Source organism: Bos mutus, chromosome 7 (assembly GCF_027580195.1).
Source record: "Bos mutus isolate GX-2022 chromosome 7, NWIPB_WYAK_1.1, whole genome shotgun sequence".
Lineage (NCBI taxonomy): Eukaryota > Metazoa > Chordata > Mammalia > Artiodactyla > Bovidae > Bos > Bos mutus.
In genome coordinates, this window is record NC_091623.1 from 44,075,644 (window position 1) to 44,087,989 (window position 12,346).

The 12,346-nt window shown below is 41.2% G+C and overlaps 2 protein-coding genes across 2 annotated transcripts; one reads left to right on the forward strand and one right to left on the reverse strand.

The window, feature by feature from the left end:
• Positions 1 to 1,401: 1,401 nt before the first annotated feature.
• LOC102285751 (olfactory receptor 10H1-like) lies at positions 1,402 to 2,334 on the forward strand. The gene has a single exon (XM_070374786.1). It carries the CDS (start codon positions 1,402 to 1,404, stop codon positions 2,332 to 2,334), a length of 933 nt encoding a protein of 310 aa, XP_070230887.1.
• Positions 2,335 to 10,362: 8,028 nt separating this feature from the next.
• Positions 10,363 to 11,474, reverse strand: LOC102268838 (olfactory receptor 10H3-like). Its single transcript, XM_070374696.1, has 2 exons — positions 11,420 to 11,474; positions 10,363 to 11,324 (listed from the first exon to the last, which is right to left on the reverse strand). Exons 1-2 carry the CDS (start codon positions 11,472 to 11,474, stop codon positions 10,363 to 10,365), a joined length of 1,017 nt encoding a protein of 338 aa, XP_070230797.1.
• Positions 11,475 to 12,346: the final 872 nt, after the last annotated feature.

Sequence of the window (12,346 nt, forward strand, 5' to 3'; positions counted from 1 at the left end):
CAGATTCATTGCATGAATAACTCAACTCCAGAGGAGAAATCTGATTGATGAACATTAAGTTAGAGATGTGCACAGGTCCAAATGACCATAGCCATGGAATAGGGATGTCTCATGGTATTTGACATCCAGGCAAATCCCAAACCAGTCCATCCTGAAGGAAATCAATCCTAAATATTCATTGGAAGGACCGATGCTGAAGCTGAAGCTCCAATACTTTAGCCACCTGATGCAAAGAGCTGACTCATTAGAAAAGACCCTGATGCTGGGAAAGATTGAAGGCAGGAGAAGGGGATGACAGAGGATGAGATGGTTTGGTGGCATCACTGACTCAATGGACATGAGTTTGAGCAAGCTCCAGGAGATGGTGACAGACAGAGAAGCCTGGCGTGCTGCAGCCCATAGGGTTGCAAAGAGTCGGACACGACTGAGCAACTGAACGACAACAACAGCAACATGGTATTTGAAGCTCTGAAAAAACAGACTTATCAGAAGGGAGTAGAAGGGCAGAGCAGCAATGGTTGGAAGCTTTTTCCATTTTTGGAAGATGTAGAAGTGATAGAAAGGTAGAGTCTTTGGGGACAGCTAGGCATGGGTTCTGCCATTTTGACAGCTGCACCATAAACAAGTTGCTTAGACTCTCAAGTATTTTCAATGTGTATTCTCAAGATACTTTGTGCTTAGTCACTCAGCTGTGTCTGACTCTTTGTCACCCCATGGACTGTAGCCCACCTGGTTCCTCTGTCCATGGGGATTCTCCAGGCAAGAACACTGGAGTGGGTTGCCATGCTCTCCTCCAGGGTATCTTCCCAAACCAGGAACTGAACCCAGGTCTCCTGCATTGCAGGCAGATTCTTTACCATCTGAGTAACCAGAAAAGCCCAAGAATATTGGAGTGGGTAGCCTAACCCTTCTTTGCTGCTGCTGCTAAGTCGCTTCAGTCGTGTCCGACTCTGTGCGACCCCATAGACGGCAGCCCACCAGGCTTCCCCATCCCTGCGGTTCTCCAGGCAAGAACACTGGAGTGGGTTGCCATTTCCTTCTCCAATGTATGAAAGTGAAAAGGGAAAGTGAAGTCGCTCAGTCATGTCCAACTCTTAGCGACCCCATGGACTGCAGCCCACCAGGCTCCTCCACCCATGGGATTTTCCCAGCAAGCATACTGGAGTGGGATGCCATTTAGACAGTGATAAAAACAGCACACACACACCCTCCTCCCCCACAATATTGATGAGAAGATTAAATCATACGAGGCACAGCCTAGGAATTCAGCCAAGGTCACCTGTCATTTATTAGGATCAGGAGCAGCCCCTGGGGCAGAGCCAGGAATTATGGAAGCTGAAGACTTCCTTCCATCCACTAGCTGACCTCTCCATGTCACACCTCACTTCAGGAACAGCCCCCATGCAGGGAGGCAACTTCTCATCAGCAGCTGAATTCATCCTCATCGGCTTCTCCACCTTCCCCCACCTTCAGCTGATGTTCTTCCTGCTCTTCCTGCTGATGTACTTGTTCACGCTGCTGGGGAACCTGCTCATCATGGCCACCGTCTGGAGGGAGCACAGCCTCCACACCCCCATGTACCTCTTCCTGTGCGCCCTTTCCATCTCCGAGATCCTCTACACCTTTGCTGTCATTCCACGCATGCTGGCTGACCTGCTCTCCACTGACCACTCCATTGCTTTGAGAGCCTGTGCCAGCCAGATGTTCTTCTCCTTCACGTTTGGCTTCACCCACTCCTTCCTGCTCACCGTCATGGGCTATGACCGGTACGTGGCCATCTGCCACCCCCTCCGCTACAACGTGCTCATGAGCCCCCGAGGCTGCGCCTGCCTGGTGGCCTGGTCCTGGGCTGGAGGATCAGTCATTGGCTTGGTCGTGACGGTAGCCATTTTCCAACTAACGTTCTGTGGATCGAATGACATCCATCATTTTGTTTGCCATGTGCAGGCTCTTTTGAAGTTGGCCTGTGGAGAAAATGTCTCCATTCTGGCCATGGGCTTAGGACTTGTGTGTATCGCTGCCCTGCTGGGCTGCTGTCTCCTCATCCTCTTGTCTTACGCCTTCATCGTGGCCACCATATTGAAGATCCCTTCAGCCGAGGGCCGGCACAAAGCCTTCTCCACATGCGTGTCCCACCTCACTGTGGTGATAGAGCACTATGGCTTTGCCTCTGTCATCTACCTCAAGCCCAAGGGTCCCCAGTCTCTGGAAATAGACACCTTGATGGGCATCACCTACACGGTCCTCACTCCCTTCCTGAGCCCCATCATCTTCAGTCTCAGGAACAAGGAGCTGAAGATCGCCATGAAGAAGACCTTCCTCAGCAAACTTTAGCCAGCGGGGGGAGGGGGAGGATTGATTATCTGGGAGGAATTCCTTGGAAATAATTAAATCGGGTTACCAGAGGCTACTATTAGAGATGGCACCCTGTAAGCACGTAATAGCCTATATTTGCCTAATGCTGTATGGTTTATAAAGACGCTTGTAGGCAACATTCAAATGTTTGCAAAACTGTTAAACATCATTCTCCATATATTCTTGGTGGAAAGATGTATGTGATGATAACACTGAGAAAGTCAGATTCATTGATTCCGATTTCTTGCACAACACATTGTCAGGTAGCATTAAACCTGGAATTTGTTCTTCTGCCAGAAACCAGGGTGATCTAATTACTCCCATCACCATAAACCCAATTGCTAAGAGAAAAGTGATAGCTTACAGTGAATGATGTTGGATTCATGATCTCTGAAGAAGAAGATAAAGCTTCGGGGACCAGGCTTGATCACTCAGAGTTTTTGTGTGGCAGAAGTTTTATTACAGTGAAAAGGGACAGAGAACACTTCTGACATAGACATCAGAAGGGGAATGGAGAGTGTCTCACTTGCTAGTCTTATCAAGGCTTTATATACTTTTATTAGAGCCACTCCCACAACATAAGTTATCTTGTCATTTTAAGATAACAAGATTAGTCACAAGGTTCTTGTTAGAAAGGAGAAACATGTCCTCCAATAGTTGTCCATTGTTGTTATATAATCATTAGTACAGAGCATAAGGAAAAAGATACTTTTGAGCAAGATGTGTTATTTTGTTTTTGTAATCACTAGCTCTGGGCTTAAAGAAAGTTAATCTTAAAGATTATTGTCATAACAACTCAGAATTTAAGAAGAAATGTCTTATGTGACTAAGACAAAGCAATGTAGAAAAAACAGTTTGTCCCTTTTCTCTTCTCAAGAGCCCCATATCCCTTTCTCCTCCCTGGGGACTCTAGACTTCTTATCAACCTACCCTGGACTTCTTATCAACTCTGTCAAAAGGAATAGATCAAGCCTCCACCCTCCTCTGGGCAACAACATTGCCACAGCACAAATTTTGTGAGGCTACAAAAGCTTAAGCCAGATTACAGTAGAGGAAAGCAAAACACCCCTGAATTTTAACATTGCATGGATCTGTGCAGTAGCAGTTAGAAACAGTAATAAGCAGCCTCAGAAAAAGTCAGGGAAACCACCACATTTTAAATGTGAATCTTGAGCAGCTGTAGAGAGACGTCTCCAGATTTGAGTTAAGGAAAAAAAGTCCCACCATAAGAAATCACTTTCTCTGTGAGAGAGTGACATTGCACACAAGTCAATGTGGAACTGTTTGTTGAACAGTGACGAGTGCAGAGCCCAGGATTAAATTTATTCCTTAGTCACAATGTGTAATGATATCCCTTGGGTATGAGGGGAGGATTTAAAGTTGACCACACATAATAGTACTTAGAATTTGTTGAAAGCATGTGTATTCAAGAGAATGACAAATACAACATAATATCTCTTATAAATGGAATCTGAAAAAGATGAACTCATAAAAAACAGAGAGTGGAATGTTGATTACCAGGGAATGAGAGGTGGGGGAAGTGGGGAGATGTTGTCTAAGGGCACAAACTTGCATCCAGTAGATCAACCAGAAGATAAATAAGTTCTGGGGGTCTAAAGTACACCACAGTGATCATAGACAATAATAATGTATTAGAAATTTCAACACCCCACTCCTGTACTCTTGCCTGGAAAATCCAGGGACGGAGGAGCCTGGTGGGCTGCAGTCCATGGGATCGCTAAGAGTCAGACACAACTGAGCGACTTCACTTTCACTTTTCACTTTCATGCATTGGAGAAGGAAATGGCAACCCACTCCAGTGTTCTTGCCTGGAGAATCCCAGGGATGGTGGAGCCTGGCGGGCTGCTGTCTATGGGGTCGCACAGAGTCGGACACGACTGAAGTGACTTAGCAGTAGCAGTAGAATTTTCAAAGTTGCTAAGGCTCTAGATCTTAATTGTTCCACCACAAAAAGTTATGATAATTATGTGATATGATAGGTGTGTTGGTTAACACTGCAGGGATAATCATATTGTGATAAATAAATGTATCAAATCATACTGCATACCATAGACTTATATGATGTTATCTGTCAATCATATCTCAATGTTTAAAAAAGTTTCATTTACAAAGTTAAATTGTTTTGGAATATGAATTTTTACAGCTATTTAAAATAACAATTTATAACACTTAATGGACACTAAGTTATGGTGATACTGCTATACACAACAACAATCATGAAACCACGAATGTGTGGTCAGTCATGTCCAACTCCTTGTGAGTCCACAGGCTGTAGCCCATAGGCTCCTCTGTCCATGGAATTTTCCAGGCAAGAATGCTTGAGTGTTTTGCCATTTTCTACTTCAGGGGATCTTCCTGACCCAGGAATCGAACTCACATTTCCTGTGTCTCCTGCACTGGCAGGCACATTCTTTACCATTGTGCCATCTGGGAAGTCCATGTATACAATAACAAAATATAGTTGAAATGCACAAGCAATAAATTAATCAAATTAGACAAAGTTTAAAAAAATGAGTATTCATGTTTAAGTTGAATAGTAACTCTACGTCATTTATCTCAAATCTACATTCAGTCTTTCTCCATATGTTGAACCTCTGTTTAATAATTATTTGAAGCCTCCTGTGTGCCAAACCCTGTGCTAGTTTTGGGAGAATAGTGATGGGTCTATTGCTAGCCCCTGTCTTTGAAAAGTTCCCATGATCCATGGTGGAAAGACACACAGAGAAATGTCAGGGCTCTCACAAAGATATGGACCAGATACTAAGAACCACCAAAAGGAGCATGACTCTGCAGCTTGGGAGCATCATCCAGGTCTTCCCTTATTCCTGTACTCCAGCGGCTCTCACCAGTGCTTCCGGAGGACACTTGGTTCTGTAGGGAAAGTTCTGTAGACATTTTTGGTTGTTACAACCAAAGGAGGAGGAGATGTGCTATAATATCTAGTGGGCAAAGGTAAGGGATGCTGCTCAATGCCCTACAATGCACAAAACAGATCCCACTGTAAAGAATGAGCCAGCCCCAAATGTCAATAGTGCCAAGTAATAAACCCTGATGTATATACTTAACAAACATTTATTGAGCACCTACTATGGGTGTTAAACACTTTTTTAGATGCTACAGGGGATCCATCATTGAAGTATCTAGATGTGACCCTGATTCCAGTGTTCAAGAAAGCAAACAAACAGTAGTGGAGAGATAAAGATGTGACTATTTTAAAAAATCACACTAATTAATATACATGATCTATTGTGATTAAAAGGTACAAGGAAAAGAAAGAAGTCACTATGAGGGCTTATAATAGGAGTGATGACTTAGTATGCAAAAATTAAGGAAGGCTTTCCTGAGGAGGTGACATTTAAGGTCAGACTCAAGGATGTGTAGAATATGCCAGAGGAAGGGTATTCCAGGTAGAATCAACAGCATGTGCAAAGTCCCTGATGTCTGAGCATGCTTGGTTTTTTCCAGGAACAGCCAGGAAGTTAGAAAAGCTGGAGAGCTGGGGAGGGCTGGGATGCAATATTGAAGATGAAGCATGATCTCTTGACCACAGGAGAGTATACTATGTCCCAAGGGTATAAGCAGACAGGTCTTTTTTCAAGTGTTCCCTTCTCTTCAACCTTTTGGAGTAGTTTGAGAAGGATAGGTATTAGCTCTTCTTTATATATTTGATTGAATTTTCCTGTGAAGCTGTCCAGTCCTAGACTTTTGTTTGCTGAGCAACCATTAGGTCAATAACGATATCTTAACAGATAAAAAAATGGATATGCAACATACCAAAACTTGGGATACAGCAAAAGTAGTTCTAAGAGGGAAGTTTATTTTGATAAACATCTACATTAAGAAGGAAACAGAGACCCCCACAAATAAAGAAGTTAATTTTCAATCTCAAGGAATTAGAAAAAGAAGAACAAACAAAGGCTAAAGTTAGTAGAAAGAAGGAAATAAAAGCTGATTCTTTGGAAAGATAAGCAAAATGGACAAACCTTTAGGTAGACTAAATAGAAAAAAAGGAAGAGGATGCAAATGAAATCAGAAATGAAAAGGGGAATATTGCAACTAATATCACAAAAATGAAAAAGATCATAAGAGACTATAATGAACAATTATACACAACAAAATGGACAACCTAGAAGAAGAAATGATTAATTCCTCAAAATCCAAAGACTGACTCATAAAGAAATAGAAAATGTGAACATATCAAAACAAGTAAAGAAATTGAATCAATAATCAAAAACCTTGAATCAAGTTTTTGTTTAGGTGTTAACCTTTCTCTAAATGTTTCATAGAATTAGAAAAGAAAAGCCCAGAACCAGCTGTTTTACAGAGGAATTCTACCAAACTCTTAAAGAATCAATTCCAGTCATTTTCAAACTCTTCTAAAAAATTGAAGAAAATGAACACTTAGAAACTCAGTTTAAATGAGTGCTTTGCCCTGACACCACAAGATAACAAAACTACAACATTAAAAAATGGCAGGCCAATATCCTTGATGAATGTAGGTACAAATAGTCTCAACAAAATACTAGGAAATCAAATTTAAGAGTCCATTAAAAGCTTTTCTGCATCTATTGAGATGATCATATGGTTTTTATTCTTCAATTTGTTAATGTGATGTATCACATTGATTGATTTGTGTATATTGAAGAATCATTGCATCCCTGGCATAACATGGTGTAGGATCCTTTTAATGTGCTGTTTGCTAGTATCTTGTTAAGAATTTTTGTGTGTATATTCATCAGAGATATTGGCCTGTATTTTGCTTTTTTGTAATATCTTCGACTTGTTTTGGTATCAGGGTGACGCTGATTCATAGAATGAGCTTGGAAGTATTCTTTCCTCTACAATTTTTTGGGACAGTTTCATAAGGGTAGATGTTAACTATTCTCTAGATGTCTCATAGAATTAGCCTTTGAAGCCATCTGGTCCTGGAATTCTGTCTGTTGGGTGTTTTAAAATCACAGTTTCAGTTTCAAATCTTGTGGTCGGTCTGTTTACATATCCTATTTCTCCTGGTGCAGTCTTGAAACGTTGTACCTTTTTAAGCTCATGCAGCTCAATATATAAAACAACAACAACAAACAACTCAATCCAAAAACTAAGTGGAAGATCTAAGTAGACATTTTTTTCAAAGAAGACATACAGATGGTGAAAAAGCACATGAAAAGATGCTCAACATGAGAGAGTAACAGGCAGGAAGGCCAGGGGTCTCCAAACAGAGGAAATAGGCTGCAAGTGTCAGACATTTTTATCTCTCTTAAGCAGCAGGAGGAAACAAACTAGTGATATTTTTTCCTTTTCTATACAAATTTAAAAGGAGGTTTCTCTTAAAATACTGTGTTGCCATAATGACACCTGGTTTCACCTGAAGTTAAGTATTCTCAAACCTTGAGTTAACCAATGCACTTTTCTTATGGAAGTGTTTGTCTTAAGCTATGTTAATGTACTATGCATTTACCCCAGATTCTGTCTTCACCTAATGTCTCCGAACTGACTTGACAAACCAGTATGTTATACTCAGACATTGTTCCCCTAATCTATGTAAACAAAACTATTTGTATGGTAATCTGCCCTTCTACAATATTCAAGTCAATAGTTTTATGGCCCGGGATGAATCATCTGATGCCAAGATTATCCCAAAATACATGTTATGGGTGGGGGGCCTGGTGCCACTCTGAGTTTTAAGACATTCCTTTCTTTCATTAACAGACTCCTAGTGACTATATAACATCCAGCTGAAGACTAGCAGGGGGGTACTCTTTCTGCCCCCTTCTGATGCCTATGTCAGAAGCTTCCTCTATCTTGTTTATACTTTAACAAAACTTTATTACACAAAGGTGCTGAGCGATCAAGCCTCGTCTCTGGCCCTGGATTGAATTCTTCTCCTCCAGAGGCCAAGAATCCCGGTGCCTTTTTGTGAGTCAACAACAACCTTTCAAACACTGGTAATTATTGGAGAAATACAAATAAAAACTATAATGAGGCATCACCTTATGCCAGTCAGAATGGCCATCATCAAAAAGGCTATAAACAATAAATACTGGAGAGAGTGTGGAGAAAAGGGATCCCTCCTACGTTGTTGGCAGGAATGTAATTTGGTACAGCCACTATGAAAATTTCTTTAAAAATTAAAATAGAGCTACCATCTGATACAGCAATCCCACTCAGGCATATACATGGAGAAAACCATAATTAGAAAATGTATATGCGCCCCAATGTTCACTGTTTGCAATAGCCAGGATATGGAAGCAACCTAAATGTCCATTGACAGAGGAGTGGATAAAGAAGATTTGTATATATTCATATATATACACATATATATGTATATATATAAAGGAATATTGCTCTACCATAAAAAAAGAATGAAATAATGCCATTTGCAGAAACATGGATGGAACTAGAGATTATCATAGTAAATGAAGTAAGTCAGACAGAGAAAGATAAATATTCATGATAACATTTATATGTAGAATCTAATTTTAAAAGTGATATAAATGAACTTATTTAGAAAACAGAAACAGACTCTGAGGCTTTGAAAACAAGCTACATTTACCAAAGGAGAAACATGAGGGGGAGGGATAAACTATGAATTTAGGAGTAAAATATACACAATACTATATGTAAAATAGATAACTTACAAGGACCTATTGTATAGCACAGGGAATTCTCTCTACTCAATATTCTGTAATAACCTATATATGAAAAGAATATGAAAAGGAATGAATATATGTACATGTTATAACTGAATCAATATGCTGTACACTTGAAACTAATGCAACACTGTAAATCAACTATATACCAATAAAAATTAAAAAAAAAAAAAAGAAAAAGTAACAAAACACTAGGCACAGTGCTTCATATATGAAAAAGGCAGAGTCCTGGTAGCATTTCTTATTATCTTCAGGTTATTCTAATTTTTTTTTTAAAATTTGGAAGGATGGGGAAATAAAATCTTCTTTTACTAATCCATTCAAGAAGAATCAGCTGCATCAGGGTCCTGACACATCCACGTGGGGATCTCCACCTGCCTATAGATAAATAAGACATTCTTAGGCAAAAATAATGGGATGGAGTTCATCTCATTGGGCACAAAGATATATGCACCCCAATGTTCACTGCAACACTATTTACAGTAGCCAGGACATGGAAGTAACCTAGATATCCATTAACAGATGACTGGATAAAGAAGATGTGGTGCATATCTACAATGGAATATTACTCAGCCATAAAAAGGAACAAAAGTGAGTCAGTTGAACTGAGGATGAACCTAGAGTCCGTCTTTTATCTTTAAAAAAATTTTTTTATTTGTGTATAGTTGATTTACAGTGCTGCATTAGCTTCAAGTGTACAGCATATTGATTCAGTTATACATGTACCTATATTCATTCCTTTTCAGGCACAGACTGGAGTAAGTCAGAAAGAGAAAAACAAAGGTCATATGTTAACACATAAATGAGGAATCTAAAAAAATGGTACAGATGAACCTATTTTCAGGGCAGGAATAGAGACACAGACATAGAGAACTGACATGTGGACATAGTTGGGGGGAGGGGAGATTGGGATGAAATGGGAGATTAGGATTGATATACACTATCATGTGTAAAATACTTGACTAGTGGGAACCTGCTGTTATAGCATAGGGAGCTCAGCTGGGTGCTGCATGATAACCCAGAGGGGTAGGATGTGGAGTGGGTGGGACAGGGGTTTAAAAGGAAGGGATATATGTATACATACAGTTGATTTGTTTTGTTATGAAGCATAAACTAACACAACACTGTAAAGCCATTATACTCCAGTTAAAATAAAGAGATTGTGATGATAGAGTCTATGGCAGAAGGGGGAAAATTGGGGAAAAACTAATAGCTAGTGTGCATCCAACTCCTATGGAGTGTGGGTATTTTACAGACCTGAATCACTGCAGGAGTTCTATAGAGATAGAAATTACTAAACCCAAACCATCTGTCACCTTCCATACCACCAAACTGGCCATTAGGAGCTTAGGGGATGGAAAGTTCTGTGGAAGCTTCTCTGTATGGCGTTCTTCAGCTCCTTATTCCTGAGGCTAAAAATGATGGGGCTAAGAAAGGGGGTAAAGACTGTGTAGGTGGTGGCCAGCAGAGTGTTACTGTCCATAGAATGAGGGCCCTTGGGTTTGAGGTAGATGATGGAGGCAAAACCGTAGTGCACGACCACTATGGTGAGGTGGGAGACACAGGTGGAGAAGGTCTTGTGCCGGCCCTCAGTGGAGGGGATCCTCAGGATGGCAGCCACGATGAAGACATAGGAGAGGACGATGAAGAATAAGCACCCCATCAGGGCTGTGACACAGACCATGATCACACCCATGGTGACAGAGGCTGTCTCCTTACCACAGGCCAACTTCAAGAGGGAAAGCACATGGCAGACAAAATGATGTATCTCCTTAGATCCACAGAAGGTGAGATGAAAAACTATCAATGTCAACATCATCCCCATGACTGAGCCACCAGCCCAACACCAGGACACAAGACGGGCACAGTCTCGGGTGCTCATGAGCACGTTGTAGCGCAGGGGGTGGCAGATGGCCACGTAGCGGTCGTAGCCCATGATCATGAGCAGGAAGGAGTGGGTGAAGCCAAATGTAAAGGAGAAGAACATCTGGCTGGCACAGGCCACAAAAGTGATGGAGCGGTGGGTGGAGAGCATGTCCGCCAGCATGCGAGGGGTGACTGCAACAGTGAACAGGATCTCGGAGATGGAGAGGGTGCACAGGAAGAGGTACATGGGGGTGTGGAGGCTGTGCTCCCTCCAGATGGTGCCCATGATGAGCAGGTTCCCCAGCAGCGTGAACAGGTACATCATCAGGTATAGCAGGAAGAAAGTGGGCAGGAGCTGCTGAGGGAAGTTGGAGAAGCCGATGAGGATGAATTCAGACACTGTGCTGTCGTTCTGACCAGACGAGGATGCTGCATCTGGGGAGATCAGAAACAAGATGAAGACCCAGTGGTTAAAACAGAGGCTCTAACATAGGTTAAATGGCAATCAAAGACATCTATACTAGTCTCACAATCTTCACCAGTAAGATGTAGTAAATCATAATAGTACTTTGTGCTCATGCTCATGGTCAGTCACTCAGTCATGTCTGACTCTTTGTGACCCCATCAACTGTAGCCTGCCAGACTCCTCTGTCCATGGGATATCCCAGGAAGAATACTGGAGCAGGTTGCCATTTTCTCCTCCAGAGGATCTTTCTGACCCAGGGATGGAACCCATGTCTCCTGCATTGGCATGCAGATTGTTTACCACTGAGCCACCTGGGAGCCCATAATAGTACTTACCATTTATTAATGTGATATTGGTAAACTAAGATCAGCTCCATAAGTGCTTAAGATATTGTTTGGCTACTGGGTTATTTTTATGAACAATGATGGAAAGAAATAAAAGGATCTAGAATTGTAATCATTAAAACAGACATGGATGATCTGGGTCATATTCTCTTGATTAGTGCTCCTGTTCTAGAAAACATATATTTGGTTATTAGCATTCTGAAAAATCTTTCCTCTCTGATAATATTTGTCCTTTTATTGAGTAACCCATTCATCTTTATTTTCAAACTATTTTATTGGTACTCACTTCTGGCATCCTATCTCACATTTTGTACTTGCTCTTCTAAAGAACCAAATTGAAAATTTGAAAATAAAAAAATGGACAAATATATGCCAGGAAAATGTGTACCAAAGGAAATACGAGGCAGCAATCTTGAACGCAGGAACAATGAAATTAATTGTAATAATAGCCATAAGATCTCTGTTACCATATGCCAGTAAAAAGAACCAAGTTCCCTGGAGAGGTGATCTGGTCACGGAAGGAAGCTTAAGAGACCTCTTCAGCTGTAAAATGGAACTTTCACTGAAAATGTGTTAATGTTAAAGGATGCCAGAACCAGATTCAAAACATGCCCACTGAGCATCAAAAAAGGTGATCACGTGCAAAG

Coding starts and splice junctions, on each gene's coding strand:
- LOC102285751 (XM_070374786.1), top strand. CDS start 1,402: ATGCAGGGAGGCAACTTCTCATCAGCAGCTGAATTCATCCTCATCGGC.
- LOC102268838 (XM_070374696.1), bottom strand. CDS start 11,474: ATGAGCATGAGCACAAAGTACTATTATGATTTACTACATCTTACTGGT. Junction 11,325..11,419: donor ACATCTTACTGGTGAAGATT/GTGAGACTAGTA, acceptor TGATCTCCCCAG/ATGCAGCATCCTCGTCTGGT.